The following is a 14,199-nucleotide window of genomic DNA, read 5'->3' as shown; positions in this document are numbered from 1 at the left end:
AGCTGTGGGAGAAGCCCTCCTGAGGTACCCTCTTCAGAAACAGTGCAGCTACCTTCCTCTCAAGTCCCCCACCACGTGCTGGTACTGGTTTGTTGCCAGAGACCATAGCAGGACACAAACACTTGTTTATTCACTGCTTAAAAATTGCTCCTAAAGCCAATTACCATTCAGTGTGGGGCACTGCCTGGCTGTGCAGGGTAATGCCATGACAAACAGCTTAGTTTCTCAATGTCACTGTCTCTTTATTATCACAAGTGCTATATTTGCAATGCTTTCCTTGTTTCAGTAAGAAGAACTTCAGTAGTAGTGGGAAGCTGTTTCTAGGTTTTAAATAACCCTACCTCCAGATACTCATTTCGGGTGACAACTGTTGGGTAGGAGTGGATCTGTGACATAACGCTGATTTCCTATCCTAGAAGAGTGAGGTCTGGTGAATGCCTTCAGACTTGCTCCCCAGGCATCCTTCAGGTTTCCTTTCCCTGATTTCTTGTTTCTGCAGGTGTGCAGGACCATCTCAGCTGGGCACTGTGTCTCTGCCCACATCTGCAGCAGGAAAAGGGGCAGCATCTCACCCAAGGGAGAGCCATTGGGTCTTTTTTCAGATCTCCTCAGCTGTAAAGTGGAACTTCTTTTAATATTCAAGCCAGCGTTTAACTGGATTCCTAGTGTTGTCCTCTGTCAGCTGGGTATTGAGTTAAATCATATCAAATGGTTCAAAGAGTGCAGGATGTCGTGAGGGCTCATGAGCTGGGCTGTAGGTGGCAGAGCATAGCGGGTGGGGGAGCAACGTGCCAGGAGCAGAGGGTTGTGGAACTTCACCCACACTGCTAGGTCGGGGGGTGAGTGGGAGGGCATAACCACGGCAACTCTGTCCTGTGCCCCAAAGTCACTCATGAGCTACGTTTTCCCCCATTCATGAATAAATACTAAGATTTTGCAGAGGGTAGCACCTCTGTGCACTGTCACATAAGTGGTGTCTGTTATGGACACGTGCTAAAATAAGATACAAAGGAAGGGCCAAAGGCCCGTTCTGCTCAGTATTCTGTGCAAAATAAAATAAAATAAAAATTATATATATATATATATATATATATGTTAATGGACTTTCTTGCATAGTTGTTTTGCTTATAGCTAATCAGTTTAGAGGAAAGTCCTAGAAGGACTGATGACCATTGTCAAGAATTGAGATTAGGGGGACAAATGTGGCATCAATATCTATTAAAAATTATTTTAAACTGCTTAGAATGCTGAAAAAAATATTAAAAGTGATGTTATTGATACAGAAAGTAAACTGCTGTGTGACAGCTAAGCCTGTTTGAAAACTTTTCATCCCAGCTTTTTTCTGTGATTAAGTATCTTACAATGTACCTGATGTTTTTGCCTGAAAAACCTCTTTTCATTTAAAAGCAAAAATTAAAAAAAAAATCTTTAGTATGGCACCTGTAAGATTGCTTCAGTCATAATCTTCACAAGCTGTGTTTTTACTGACCTAAAAACAGCTGAGTTTATAAAAGAAATATTCAAGGAAGTTATAATACTCTTCCATAAAAATGTTCGTGTAATAAACTGAATCAGTAGTTACATTGATGTACACTGATGAGGTAATAGCCTTGCTGAGCGGAAGAGGTTATCAAATCTCCAAAGAAAAATAAGTATCTCGGCCAGTAGTGACATTTCAATTTGTTACAGATCTAATTGGTTCCAAATAAATTTTTACTATAACCTATTTATATCAGTGTATTTCTACTACTGTATTACACAGAAAGTAGTATCCCTTCCTATGCACTTTCCATTGTAAGCATAGCATTCAAGAGGTTGACATTTTGTGCGTTATTGGGGAACAGTTGAATAAAGCTGTTCAGGTTTTTCTTATATTGTAACATTCATTAAGTGCTGATTTATGGAGGGTGACAGATGCATCTGCTTAATTAAGAAAAAGCATTAAATGAAAGAAATGTATTTTAAAATGTTGATATTTGTATTTCATGGATGTATTGGATTTAAGGTACACAATCCCCAAGATATTTAATATATGTATATTTATAAACATGTATTTATAATTACCTCCTAGCTCATCTCACACTTCATGCTTTTTATTATTCTGTGATATTTCTTACCCTTAAAAATAGTCTCTTTAAGCTAACATTTCAATCAATCACATCTCACAATCCCTTTTTAATATTGCTCAGACTTAATACCAAAGCTGTAGAGATCTGAGTCCTTTTTTCCTTTTTTCCTTTTTTCCTTTTTTCCTTTTTTCCTTTTTTCCTTTTTTCCTTTTTTCCTTTTTTCCTTTTTTCCTTTTTTCCTTTTTTCCTTTTTTCCTTTTTTCCTTTTTTCCTTTTTTCCTTTTTTCCTTTTTTCCTTTTTTCCTTTTTTCCTTTTTTCATACTTACTGGTTTCCTGTTCCAAATCTACTTACCTGTGATGGTTAGAAACACTTCTATTAATTTCCTCCCTTGTTCTTGTGGCAACATTCTCACTGGGTGTAAATACCTCTTCATCTTTTCTTTAACTCACTCTGTTTCAACCTCAGATTTATGTTTAGATATTAGTTGTTTTCTAAGGTTTTGCTACATTTTGTTTTGGTAGGCTAAACAAGCTAAATTCTGCTTTTCTCTTAAAATAGGCTTTCTTTTTTTCATGTCATCCTGATAGCCATCCTTACACCTGCTCCGGTGTGAATCAGTCTTTTGTGAAAACAACTGAGCAATTTATACCCTGTGTGCTAGATGAGGTCTCAAAAGGTATAGTGCCTCCAGTACTCTCTAACTCCATGGGGCCTACTTGGCACAGTGCATCCAAAGCATTAATGACTTGTAGTTCTCTGATTGCCAGTATTTGCAAGTTTTTTCTTTCCTTCTGCCTGCTCCATGTCTCAAGGCATACAGTCCCCCTTACTGTCATGATCCTCTCCTTTGCATTAGTGCAAAGGGATGTGGAGTAATACACAAGAAGCCAAGGTAATTGTAACCTCTGTGGCAGTGATGGGGAAGGCAAGTACTTTCAGGGTGAGACAGGGTCCCGTCTGACTCCAGTGGCAGGGCCACTGATGCCACCTGCCCAGAGCCTCAGTAGTGGGGTCCTGTTGACAGCAATGAGACAGAGCCTGTGTGGACCCACGTCAGCAGGAAAAACATTGGTTTGTGTTTGCTGCACAAACAGGTGAGTAGCAGGTGGGTAAAGATTGCAAGACAAAGTAGCGACAGATAATTTATGAGTACATTACAGTCTCCTCATCATCTCCTTGTTTTGGAAGCCAAGCTCCAAGTTACTTTTGGATGGTGCAGGCAAAAATGTGTTAGTCGGTTCCTGCCCCGCATCTCCTGCCAAGCTTGGTCTGTGAGCGGCTGTGGCAGAGGGCTGAGGGGTGCCGCTCACCTGGTGAGGGTGAAGGCAACGGGCAGTTAAAGCTTTTTTGGAGCATTACGAACATCCACCTCATTCTCCAGACAGCTGCTACTTCATTGTGCATTTTGTATGATTTTGTATAAAAATCTGTCTTTACTTTTTGCCAAAGCATCTCTGTCTATGCTGCAATCTTGTCTTCATAGTTCAGATGGCTATAGTAACTATTAATCTTATGATATAATCTTGCCCAAAACAGTTCTTGGTGGCTTTTTCCAGTTGCACTCTAGAAAGATATGCCACTGTTGGCATAAAGAAGTACTCTATAGGGAAGCAACCTCTCCCTGGTCCCTTCAAAAAACTAATTATGTCCTTTAAATTTCTTCACTTATGACCCACTCGGCAAGCTTAATCACTATCTAATACAATTTAGAACTATTACATCGTTAATATCAGCTCAGCATGCTGCTCATCCTCGTCTTAAATCCATATCTGATTTGTGTTTTTGTCACACCAGTACATATGTGGGTGAAATATATCAACAAAAAGAAACTTGTAACACTTGGCAAGTCTTGTGAAGAGTTTGTACAAAAAGTGTGTCATTACTAAAAATTAGACCAAAGGCTAATGGTGAGGAAGAAAAATGTTAATGCATACATCTTAAGCCTGTGAGGTAAGGCACACGAACAATGTACTGCAAGATGAATCATCTAACCTATTGTTGTTGTCCATGGTAAATGCAATATAATTGGAATTATTTTGGCTTATAAGCCAAAGAAAGGTTAATTAAGAAAGGTTAATTAACCCAGGCTCTTTGGTTCTTATTCATATAGTAATACATTTTCAGCATGATTGTTGTTTTGTCATGTAGCTGTTAGGGGCATCTCCAGGGAGAAAGAATGAGATTTAGATGCCCACTCAGGTTTTAAATAGGGCCTTGAGTCCAGGCCTCTTGTGCCACAGTCTCTAGCTATTAAGCAAGATGATAAAAAAAAAAAAAAAAAAAAAAGAAAAAAAAAAAAAAAGACATGACTGGATATGGTTTTGAATGAAAACAACAGGGTCCTATGCTTTCTAGGATTTTCTGTGTTGTGGGTGCGTTACTCTGTGCCTCGAGCATGCTTACTGGACTCGTTTCTCATTGTTTACATACAAAACATCTGATTCTGGCCATGCAATGAGGCTTTGGTGTGAACAAGGAGCTTTACTTTTAAAAAACAGATTGTCTGTGGACTCTGGTACCTAAGCAGGAATCTTCGTCTGGAACATTTTTTGACATTTAAGTACCTCCACAATTTTGGGATGGCATCATTTCCGCTCTTCTGCGTGCTGTATCCGAGTAGTGACACTGTCACAGTCTGCTCTGCTACACGTCTCAGACTCATTTGACTGTAAGCATGGTTTGCTGCTGGAAGTACTTCCCAACGTGCATGTCCCCAGGAGCAGAAGACTGTAGTAACATGTATTATACTGTGGCTTAGAATAAGAGAAGTGCAGTGCAGAATCACCATTTTCAATTTCAGTTGTAAATCAGTTTGATAGGTTTTCAAACATCCTGGTCTGTATGGATGAAGATCATCTCCTGCATCTCTGTCTACTTCAGCCATACAGGAGAGAGAGAGAGGCTGTTGTCCCTCTCCTATTTTATAATCTCAGGATGCCAGCCTAGCTCCATCCCTGGTGCAATGGAGAAAGCCTCTTGAAAACTCTCACAAATATTTGGTTAATCAACTTTAACCTTTTCCTACAGCTTCAGCTTTAAAACTATAAATTGACAGATAGGAGTGAAAACTCTTTTGCCAGCAGCAGATGTTTCTGGAGATCTCTCCAATTCATTCTTGGTGCATGACTTTTATCAGGTAAACCTAAGATCTGTTTTAAAAGATTTTGCAAACTGCCACAGAAGTTTACAGCAGTTGTCATGCACACCAAATCCCATACTTAGAGGGAGTGGTATTTTATCCACTTTTGTGTCCAGGAAGAATATCAAGCAATTGTAGAGTAATTTCAGAGACATTGATTGTAACATTGGTGCTTTGGATTATGAAGGTTTACATCCCTTATGCATTTCCTTTAACCTATTAAATATAATTGTGAGTATTGTTTATGCCAGCCCTGTACCCAACTTTTAAAGACTTAAATCTGTACTAGCGACATCTGCACCGAAGTTAGTATTTTTACAAGGAATAAATCTAAACTATTGGTGTACAAAATACACCACTGATGTAATTTACTATAAAAGTGGTGTTTTTCAGATACAAAACTATCTGTGACCATAAGCCCATGTATTGAACTGCTAAAATACTCCACGAGGAACCGTACTAATCAGCATCATCTTAGAAAGAGAGCTTTCCTTTTTCAGCCTTCTGAGTCTGCCTTTTTTCTTCCTGCAGCTTGTGGATGTGACCTGGCTCAAGGAGGATTTTTTGTGAGACAGGGAGACTACATCTGTACTTTGGACTACCAGAGACTCTATGGTACACGATGCTTCAGTTGCGATGAATTCATTGAGGGAGAAGTGGTCTCAGCACTGGGCAAAACCTATCACCCAGACTGTTTTGTGTGTGCTGTGTGCAGGTATGTGTTCTCTGAAGCTGTATTTCATTTAAAAATAGATTTTGAAAGACCAATGCCAGGCATTCAAACTTGTAGCATATATATATATATATATATATACATACATATACATATACATATATATATATATAAAAATCTGTTTTCTATTATCTGCTCCATAAAAATTAGCAGATAAAAAAAATTCTGAGTATCTCATTTGTTTTTTTTCAATGCTTTCTCTGTTTTATGGTATTTTATATATGAGGTTTTCAAGGTGCTTGAGAAATTGCCACTGTGTCTACAGTGAAACATTTTTCCCCAAATATTGTCTTATTTCTCTGATGTCTTCAATTTTGTATTTTGTTGACTGAAGTTACACAGGATTCAGAAACCATTGACTGAATCTGAGGCAAGCCAAATGTATACAGTATGAATAGACTTAAACTGAAATATCACAGCGCTGCTTCCCAGAAACTACAGTAGTCATTTAAAATAGAACAGAAAGGCCCTGGGCTCACAGACACTGATGTATGTGTTGGATTTCACGAAGATTCTCCCACAGGAGTGTAGGTGACAAGTGACACAGCATACAGGTTGTCCCCTCCCTGAGCAGCCTGGTGGAGTTCACTGGGATAATTTCCTGTGCATGCATATGTCATGTTGTGACCCAGTGTTGGTGGCAATGTTTGCAGGCTCTGCAGTAAAATATTGATGTTTATTGGAACCATATCTTAACCCTCTTCTGTGGAAATAGCACAAACATATGTTGAAGATTTCTGGAAGAAACTTTACGTACACCAGATTTCCAGGAAATGCACTGTTGTTGCAACAGTTTGAAGTAAATGCAAATGCTCTAATAATTTCTCTGTCTAAACTGGAGCCTGGACCAACACAAGAAAGCAATCCCACATTTAAAGAGAAAGCACAAGCTTTGTTGCTCTGAGTAACGGGGCACTGAGGCATCACATTATAGATGCCGTGCAACGTTCAGGTAATTGTGCAGCTCAGATGTCCTCCTGTGCCCATACAGAAACAGGACTTGCTTCAAATTCCTGAACAGCCATGCTTCATGGCAGGATGTCTGTGTAGCCTGAATATTTCAATTGCAGAAATAATTAAATAGCCACATTAAGGGGAAGTCTCCAAGACTGACAGGCCTTTGTTAGATTAAATTATGTCTGTTCAGGTTTTGCCGTGATTAGTAGGAGATTTTTCCTTTTGCATAGTTTAAAAAAACATGAGGAGTGAAGATAACAAATAAGCCTAAATATATGTGTATATTTAATAGGAGGTAGAATGATTTACATGGCTATTTGTGACACTCGTGTTAAATGCTGACTGCACATGCTCTACTGCAGCCTTTCAGTATTACAGCTCATCTGCAAAGGAGCACAGGTAATTCTTGGTACCTTTCTTAGCAGTAGTACCTTCTTGTAAAGTGAGGTACTTCTTCAGCTAAGAGGAGAATAAAAACACATCAATTCTACTTTCCTGCTAAGTGTAGTGACATCCTCAGCTACACGATTAGGGCTTAGCACTGGGGCTTGATTTATGTGCCTGTGTGTTACTGTACTTAGAAACTTGTTAAATCACACAAGTTTCAGTCAGGCTGTTGCTAAACTAACCTCTTGCTGTATTTAGTCAGTCCTTCAGCTGATACTAGGGAGCTTTGTGGTACAATTTGTCTCCTTTCCCTAGAAATTCAGAACAAGCTTCCATATGACTAAATTAGTTAAGTACCTAACAATTCAGGTGAGCTGAATTGCAGTACAGAGAAGATACTCACAGGAAAATGCTACAAATATCAGGTAGTGAAGACATGCCAAACCTAGGTTACAATTTTAAACATAAAGTTGCTGATACAATATTATTTCATATTAAAAAAAAAATCAGAGATATTCCCTAACTTTCATGTGTAACTAAATTATTGGATTAAAAGCTGTTGTACTGATAAAGATTCAAATTGCTGCTGTCTAAACCTTCATTAGAAAGACAGATATGCTTGCTTTCCTTAGAAGGACACGCAAATTCATGTAGTCTTCATGAGAGCTAACTAATGTCCAGCTGACTTGCAGGATTCAATTTGTGTCTCCTAGGGGGGTTGTAACACTGACTTGTGGTGTAGATCAACAGAAGAATACTATCATCTGTTTATATTAAAAACACCAGACCAGGTTCTCAACTGCTTTAAATCAGCCTTGCTTCAATTATGCTAGTCTTTGTAAGCCAAACATAATTCATGTTTTTTATGGGAGTGTCTGATCTAAACATCATCAGCATTTATTTTATTGAGTGATGTCCTCAGCAAAATTCAGGTGGGTAGATTGTAAATACATGTGGTTTAAGCTGACATAGAATTAGGTTACGTTTTGTGTGTGTGTTTTTTTTTTTTTCATTAAATAATAATAAAAAAAATCATGAAATAAAAAAGGGCAAAAAAAGCCCCAGAGCCATTTGATTAGGGGTACAAAATTGCAAAGCACATTTCCTTGGCCTTTTCTTTGGAGGAAAGGGTCTGGAGTACCATTTGTGTCCTTATTTCTTACAGATGGTCAGAAACATTAAATAATGGACCAAAAGCACACCATCTTAGGCAGCTGGCTGATCACACAAATTGTGTCTGACATTGCCTATTGCAGCTGAACTTTAATGTGGGCTCTCTCTTAAAAGTCTGACTGCTAGAACAGTGGTGACTGCCCTTCCTGCTCTAATGGAAAACAAGCATGGCTCTTACCAACTTCAGCTGCAAAAGAAAACATTGACAGTAGAAGGCACTTGGTGCTCATGACAAGGGTCTTCAGCATATTGCAGGATTGTTATGGACTTTAAATGAGCACTTTTGCAACCTATATTTTTGTAGCTGCTGAAGAAACTGTTCCTGCATCGAGTAGCAAACCAGTGACACTAGCAACAATTTTTTTTTTTTTTTTTTTTTTTTTTTCACAGAATCTCTTGATTTGAACAGAAACTGGTAGCAAGTGTGTCTGGCTTCAGATGGTAGAATCAGTGAGAAAATCTAATGTGCACACAGCTAGCTGGAGCAGGGGGAAAATGCCAATGAAATAGCTCCATTCACTTTCTGGAGCTACTGACATTACTACTTTTGAGTGCCATGTGACCCAGTGTAACACAGAAGAGCTGTATTCCCTCTTGCCATCTGCACTGTGTTGATAAGCTGCTGCACTGCTCTGTGAAAAAGCTTGTGTCAGAAACCCAAATCTTCCCTGAGGCATCCATTGGGACTCGGATGTTCTTGCTCCCTCAGCTGCCAAAATTTGAAGTGAAAAAATTCATTATCGATGAGAAAAACTGACTGTTAAAAATACAACATAACCTAGTGTCCTATGTGATTTTTTCTCTCTATCTTGCATTGATCACTTGGCTCCTAAACAAATTCAGGTTTGATTTGCGTGGTTGCTCTGCTGGCATAGTTTGAGGGCTTAGCCCCTTCTCCCAGTGCTGAGTGCAACTGTTTGCAGCTGTCATGTATTGTGATGATATTGCCTAAAACCAGGAAAGCCTAGAATGACAATGTAGATTGAAAAATGTTGCAGATTAACTTCCTACTCTGAACTCCCAGGAAGAGGGTAAGCAGACCTGTTCTTACGTTTTCATTGACTGGAAGTGGCTGTGTCCTGCAGAGGACTGCCAGAGACATCTCCTCTGAAAGGTCTCATATCTGTAAAAGTGAAGTAAAAAGAGGGAGATAATTAAGGCTATCTCTATCAAGAGAAGCTGAGTTTTATTAACATTGTTCTCAGAATTCTTATATGGTGATCAGAGACAAAACTTTATGGCTCACAGGAGCAGCTTGTGTACAATGTGGAAGGCCAGGAAATAGTGTTCAAAAAGCAATGGGAAATCATTACCTGTGATGATAAAAAATACTTTTTAAAATGGAATTTTCATGAGAAGTCTTAGTGTGATAATAAGTTATATAGATATATTAATCATATGTAAGATACATGGTTAAACTATACATAGACACTGTGTTGGATTTCAGTGTTACTAACATGCTATGTGTGCATAGGGCATCAGTCTAGGTTTTGGTAATATGTGTTGTTATAATTAATTCAGTTTGGGATGGGAGTTATTTATTCACCCAGTTGGATGTAATTGTCATCCCTATCCTTTCACAATTCTTATACTTAGTTATAAACATTTTTTGTGTGACATGTAAATGATGAAGAGGGAACAATTTGACTCTTAAGTGGGTGATAAATTAGCATGAATGTTTTGGGTTAATGTTCAAACAGCTTCATGTTTGCTTTACAGAATTTGACTCTACAAGTTCTGTGTTTCATCTCAATTTAGAAAGTTTTCTCTTGAAGCAGTGTATCGGCAGAAGTAGAATACGTGCCCAGAGGTGAACGATGTGGGGAGAAGCAAGAGGCACAGTTACCAGCTCTTCAAGGGGCTTGTGCCAAATCCATATCTAAAACTTCTCTCAATCCATATATATTTCTGTTATCTTCAAGAACGTAACTAACTGTAGCCAGGCAGTCGAACATAAAAATTCAGAAAACTGAAAACTTTGAAAAAAAGTGTTTCTTTTTAGTTCTATATAACACTGCTATTTCTAGAAAGAATTTATGGGCTTTTGTATATGTACGACTTAAGAAATTGAGACAACACTGAAAATTAGAAGTTAATTCAGTTCATTCTGGAATGTAGCAATTATGTCACACTTTGAATATGCTAAACCTTTTTAATTGCTCGCTTTCTTAGTGCTGCTGAAATTTGGTAGAGTTTGGTTCCCACTTAAGCAGCACTGGGCATTTATTAAAGCATCTCATAAAGCAGACTTCTTCATCTGGATGTGGACACCAAAACTTTGAAATCAAACTGAGTGTTCTTCTTGGCATTTTGATTGTAAAACAAATGCATTTATAAGGTGCTTCCTGAACAAAGAACTCTTGCTGTCCTGCTCTTCAGGTTTATGCATGGAGTCTACCTATACCATAGGCTCATGGAAGGGACCTTAGGAGGTCCTGTGGTCCAGACCCTGCTCAAAGCTGGTCCAGTTTGGTCAGGCTGCTGAGGCCATTGTCCAGTCACATTTTAATTATGTCCAAGGATGGAGATCCCACAGTCTCTGGACAGCCTGTTCCAGTGTTTGAATGTGCTCAGGGTATTATTTTTTTTTAACCTTATACTGAGTTGGTATTTCCCATGTTATGGCTTATGTCTGCTGCCTCATGTCCTTCCACTGTGTACCTATGAGAAGAGTCTGACTCCAGGTTCTATACACACTATCAGGTAGTTTTAGACAGCAGTAAGATCTCCCCTGAACATTTTAAGGCTGAACTATTCCATCTATTTCAGCCCCTCCTTGTGCATCCTGTGCTCCAGCTTTGGGCCTAGCCACCTCCACCGGCCTTCCTCCAGCATATCAATGCCTGTCTTGTCCTGAGGAGTCCAAAACTGGGTACACGACTTCAGATGCAGTCTCTCAGGTGATGAACAGAAGGAAAGATCACTTCCCTCATCCTGCTGACTGCACTAACGCAGCCCAGGATGTGGCTGACCTTCTTTGCTGCAAGGACGTGCTGCTGACTCATGTTCAACATGGTGTCCACCAGGACTGCAGCATCTTTTTATACAAAGCTGCTTCCCAGCTGATGAACCCCCAGCATGTACTGAAGCACAGGATTGCTCTTCCCCAGGTGCAGGCTTAGCTTTTGCCCTTGTTGAACTTCATGAAGACAATAGATAGCAAGTAATGTTCACTTTGTCTCATCAGATTTAGCATCCTGGGTCAAATTCTGCCCTGTGGAGCAACCTTGAGGGATGTGATTGTACCAGGTACAGATTAGAGTACAATATGATCCTGTAGGTCCTCAGGTTACAGTCTTACATTACACTGACCCAGTGTAACTGCAGGCTGCTACTGAAATGGATAGCTTTGCTCTCCCCACATTCCTGATCATATGCTTCTGTTAATTTTCTTATATCAAATTTAATTGACTGTTCAACCACGCAGTCAGATCAGCAACAGAAAGAACAGAAAGCCATCAGTCTGCTCCAGAAAAAATGAACATCTTCTTTTTGGCCCAGAAAGTTTGAATGACTTGACCTCAGCTGCATAGGCTGAGGCATGGTGCATGGACAAGACGAGGGCCAGACCTTTAAGTGTCAGCACACAGTTACCCTGGGTTAGGCTGGTGGTGGTTTGATATTTTACAATATAGTTTCATTGGTCAGCCCCAGTCATTGCTGGCTTTACAAATATTGGAGGCAGGTGTATAAAACAAAATTCACTGGGAAATAAATCATAAAAGATGTAACTTACAAGACATTTCAGAGAACTGCTTTAAAGATACTCTTAATTCTCATATTAAAAATAGATTAACCAACTGTGAAAATCACACTGAATATTTTTTAAAGGGATGTGTAGCTAATTAAAACCCATACCTAGCAATGTTCAGAGAGTAGCTGGTTATGACATGTCATTATATTCAAAGGCAGATATGCTGCTCTTAACCTATAATGCTATATATAGTCCTGCTCACAAGTTAAAGAGCTCAGAAACTGAAACCTTGTTAATGGTCTGTTCTCACATTCTGTTGTGCCTTCACTCGTACTGGCATTGAAATCCTGGAGCGCGGCTGCTTGTGAAAGGGAGAGGTCAGATGTTACAGAAATGCTCTCAAGTGTATGGTGTATGAATTTTGGATTCCCAGTGAATGAGATAGTGGAGCAAATGCCAACATTTAATTATGAGTTTAGAAAACTAGACAGTTGCTGGTCAGGCCCTGCTGCCCACGCTGAAGTGGCAAGGGACAGAAATCTGCTTTTGGGAGGATAACCTCCAAGGAGGATTTCCCAACTTTTATAGAGCAAGGTATCTTGCAAACATGGAAAACTTAATACAGAAGTAAATTTATTGCCCTTTTCCCTCTGAATGAAAGGGCATGGTGATTAGTTACTAAACTTTCAGAAAATAAAACAAATGTTTATGGGATAGCAAAGCCTCCCACACCTTCCCCCTGAACTAGACTCTGTGGCTTGTTGTGGTGCATGTGAGCATTGGCATGTTTTGTGGGTGTCATCTACCAGCTGTGCCTTTGTGCCATAGGAGGTCAGTTATTCTGTTAGTCTCTTCTATCTTTAATTGCATTTGCTTTCAGGTTGCCATAGATTGCATAGATGAGTTAGTTTAAAGTGATTGGTCCCTGCTTCTGCTTTACTTCATGTTTAGTGCATCTGTTTCAGATGGCTTCTATGTTCAGCTGTTTTATTGTCAAGCAAATCAAGTAAAAAAAAATAGCGATACTTCTTCAAAGATGTGAATTATTCATGGCTTCCACGACATCATTATCCCTAGGTTTATAAACAGTGCAAAGACTTTTGTTTTACTGAGACCTCACATGATAGTCCAGTTGGATCATTAGCTGATTCCCAGCCTTATTCCCATTAAAGATTATGGCAAGCCATAATGGATGGTAAAATCCTTACCAGGGAATTCAAACATTCATAAGAATGAAAGATATTGGGGTAATTGTTTGGCAGTGTAGTTGTGTGATTGTATCTGTGGAGCAAGTTACCTTTTTGTGGGGTTTTAATTTATAGCAGATTACCAGTGGTCCTGGTAAATCTACGTGGATCTGTTAATCAAAGTGAGTTTTCTTTCTAAAACCATGTAGGAGGTTTATTACGAGTTCTTGTCTCAGTTCTGGAACAGTTGAAGTTCCTTGCTTTGTGCCTTTCAAGGTGAATGAATAGTGCTTGGTTTTAGACTTGGTTTTGTAATATCTTATTAAAATGAACATATGATTAAATGGTGTCTTTCACATTGGCAGTAGAAAACTAGGAGAGCACTTGAATTATATCACTCCACTGTTGAGACATTTTGGGGTAATTAGTCCTTAATTTTCATTATCTATATAGAAGTGTATCACATATAGTAATTTTTATTCAAAACACTCTGTGTTTATTTCAATAAACTTCTGCTTTGGACCAGATAACCTCCAGAGGTCCATTCCAACCTCAACAGTTCAGTGATGTTCATGAAACTCTTTTTTTATTCTACATATTAGAAGGCTCTGTGACTTCAAGCAATATAAAAATCCATTGTGAATAATAATATTGACCTATAAAGAACATTTCATATATATAACACAGGAGCTTGCTATTGTTGCATTGCTGCAAGATGGGATAGACTCACTGCTCACTGGAGCAGTTTGGCTCCATCACATGCAGCTTGCTATACTGGAGGCAGTGTTTTCTTCTTCTAATCAGTTTATGGAGTAAAATCAATCATAGAAAATCTTCTGTTGAACAGGTGGAAATGTA

At 38.9% G+C, this 14,199-nt stretch overlaps 1 protein-coding gene across 11 annotated transcripts in view; it reads left to right on the top strand.

The window, feature by feature from the left end:
- The window catches only part of ABLIM2 (actin binding LIM protein family member 2), a 139,816-nt gene that overhangs the window by 45,653 nt on the left and 79,964 nt on the right, over positions 1 to 14,199 (top strand). For all 11 annotated transcript variants that reach the window (XM_035547244.2, XM_035547242.2, XM_050710415.1 and 8 more), the window contains exon 3: positions 5,742 to 5,925. In XM_035547244.2, the coding sequence (XP_035403137.1) occupies positions 5,742 to 5,925 (184 nt within the window). The remainder of the gene's footprint in view (positions 1 to 5,741; positions 5,926 to 14,199) is intronic.

The sequence above is a fragment of the Cygnus atratus genome, chromosome 4 (genome assembly GCF_013377495.2).
Source record: "Cygnus atratus isolate AKBS03 ecotype Queensland, Australia chromosome 4, CAtr_DNAZoo_HiC_assembly, whole genome shotgun sequence".
NCBI classification, from domain to species: Eukaryota; Metazoa; Chordata; class Aves; order Anseriformes; family Anatidae; genus Cygnus; species Cygnus atratus.
The sequence above is the reverse complement of the archived record's forward strand: the minus strand, read 5'-3'. Positions and strand labels throughout refer to the sequence as shown.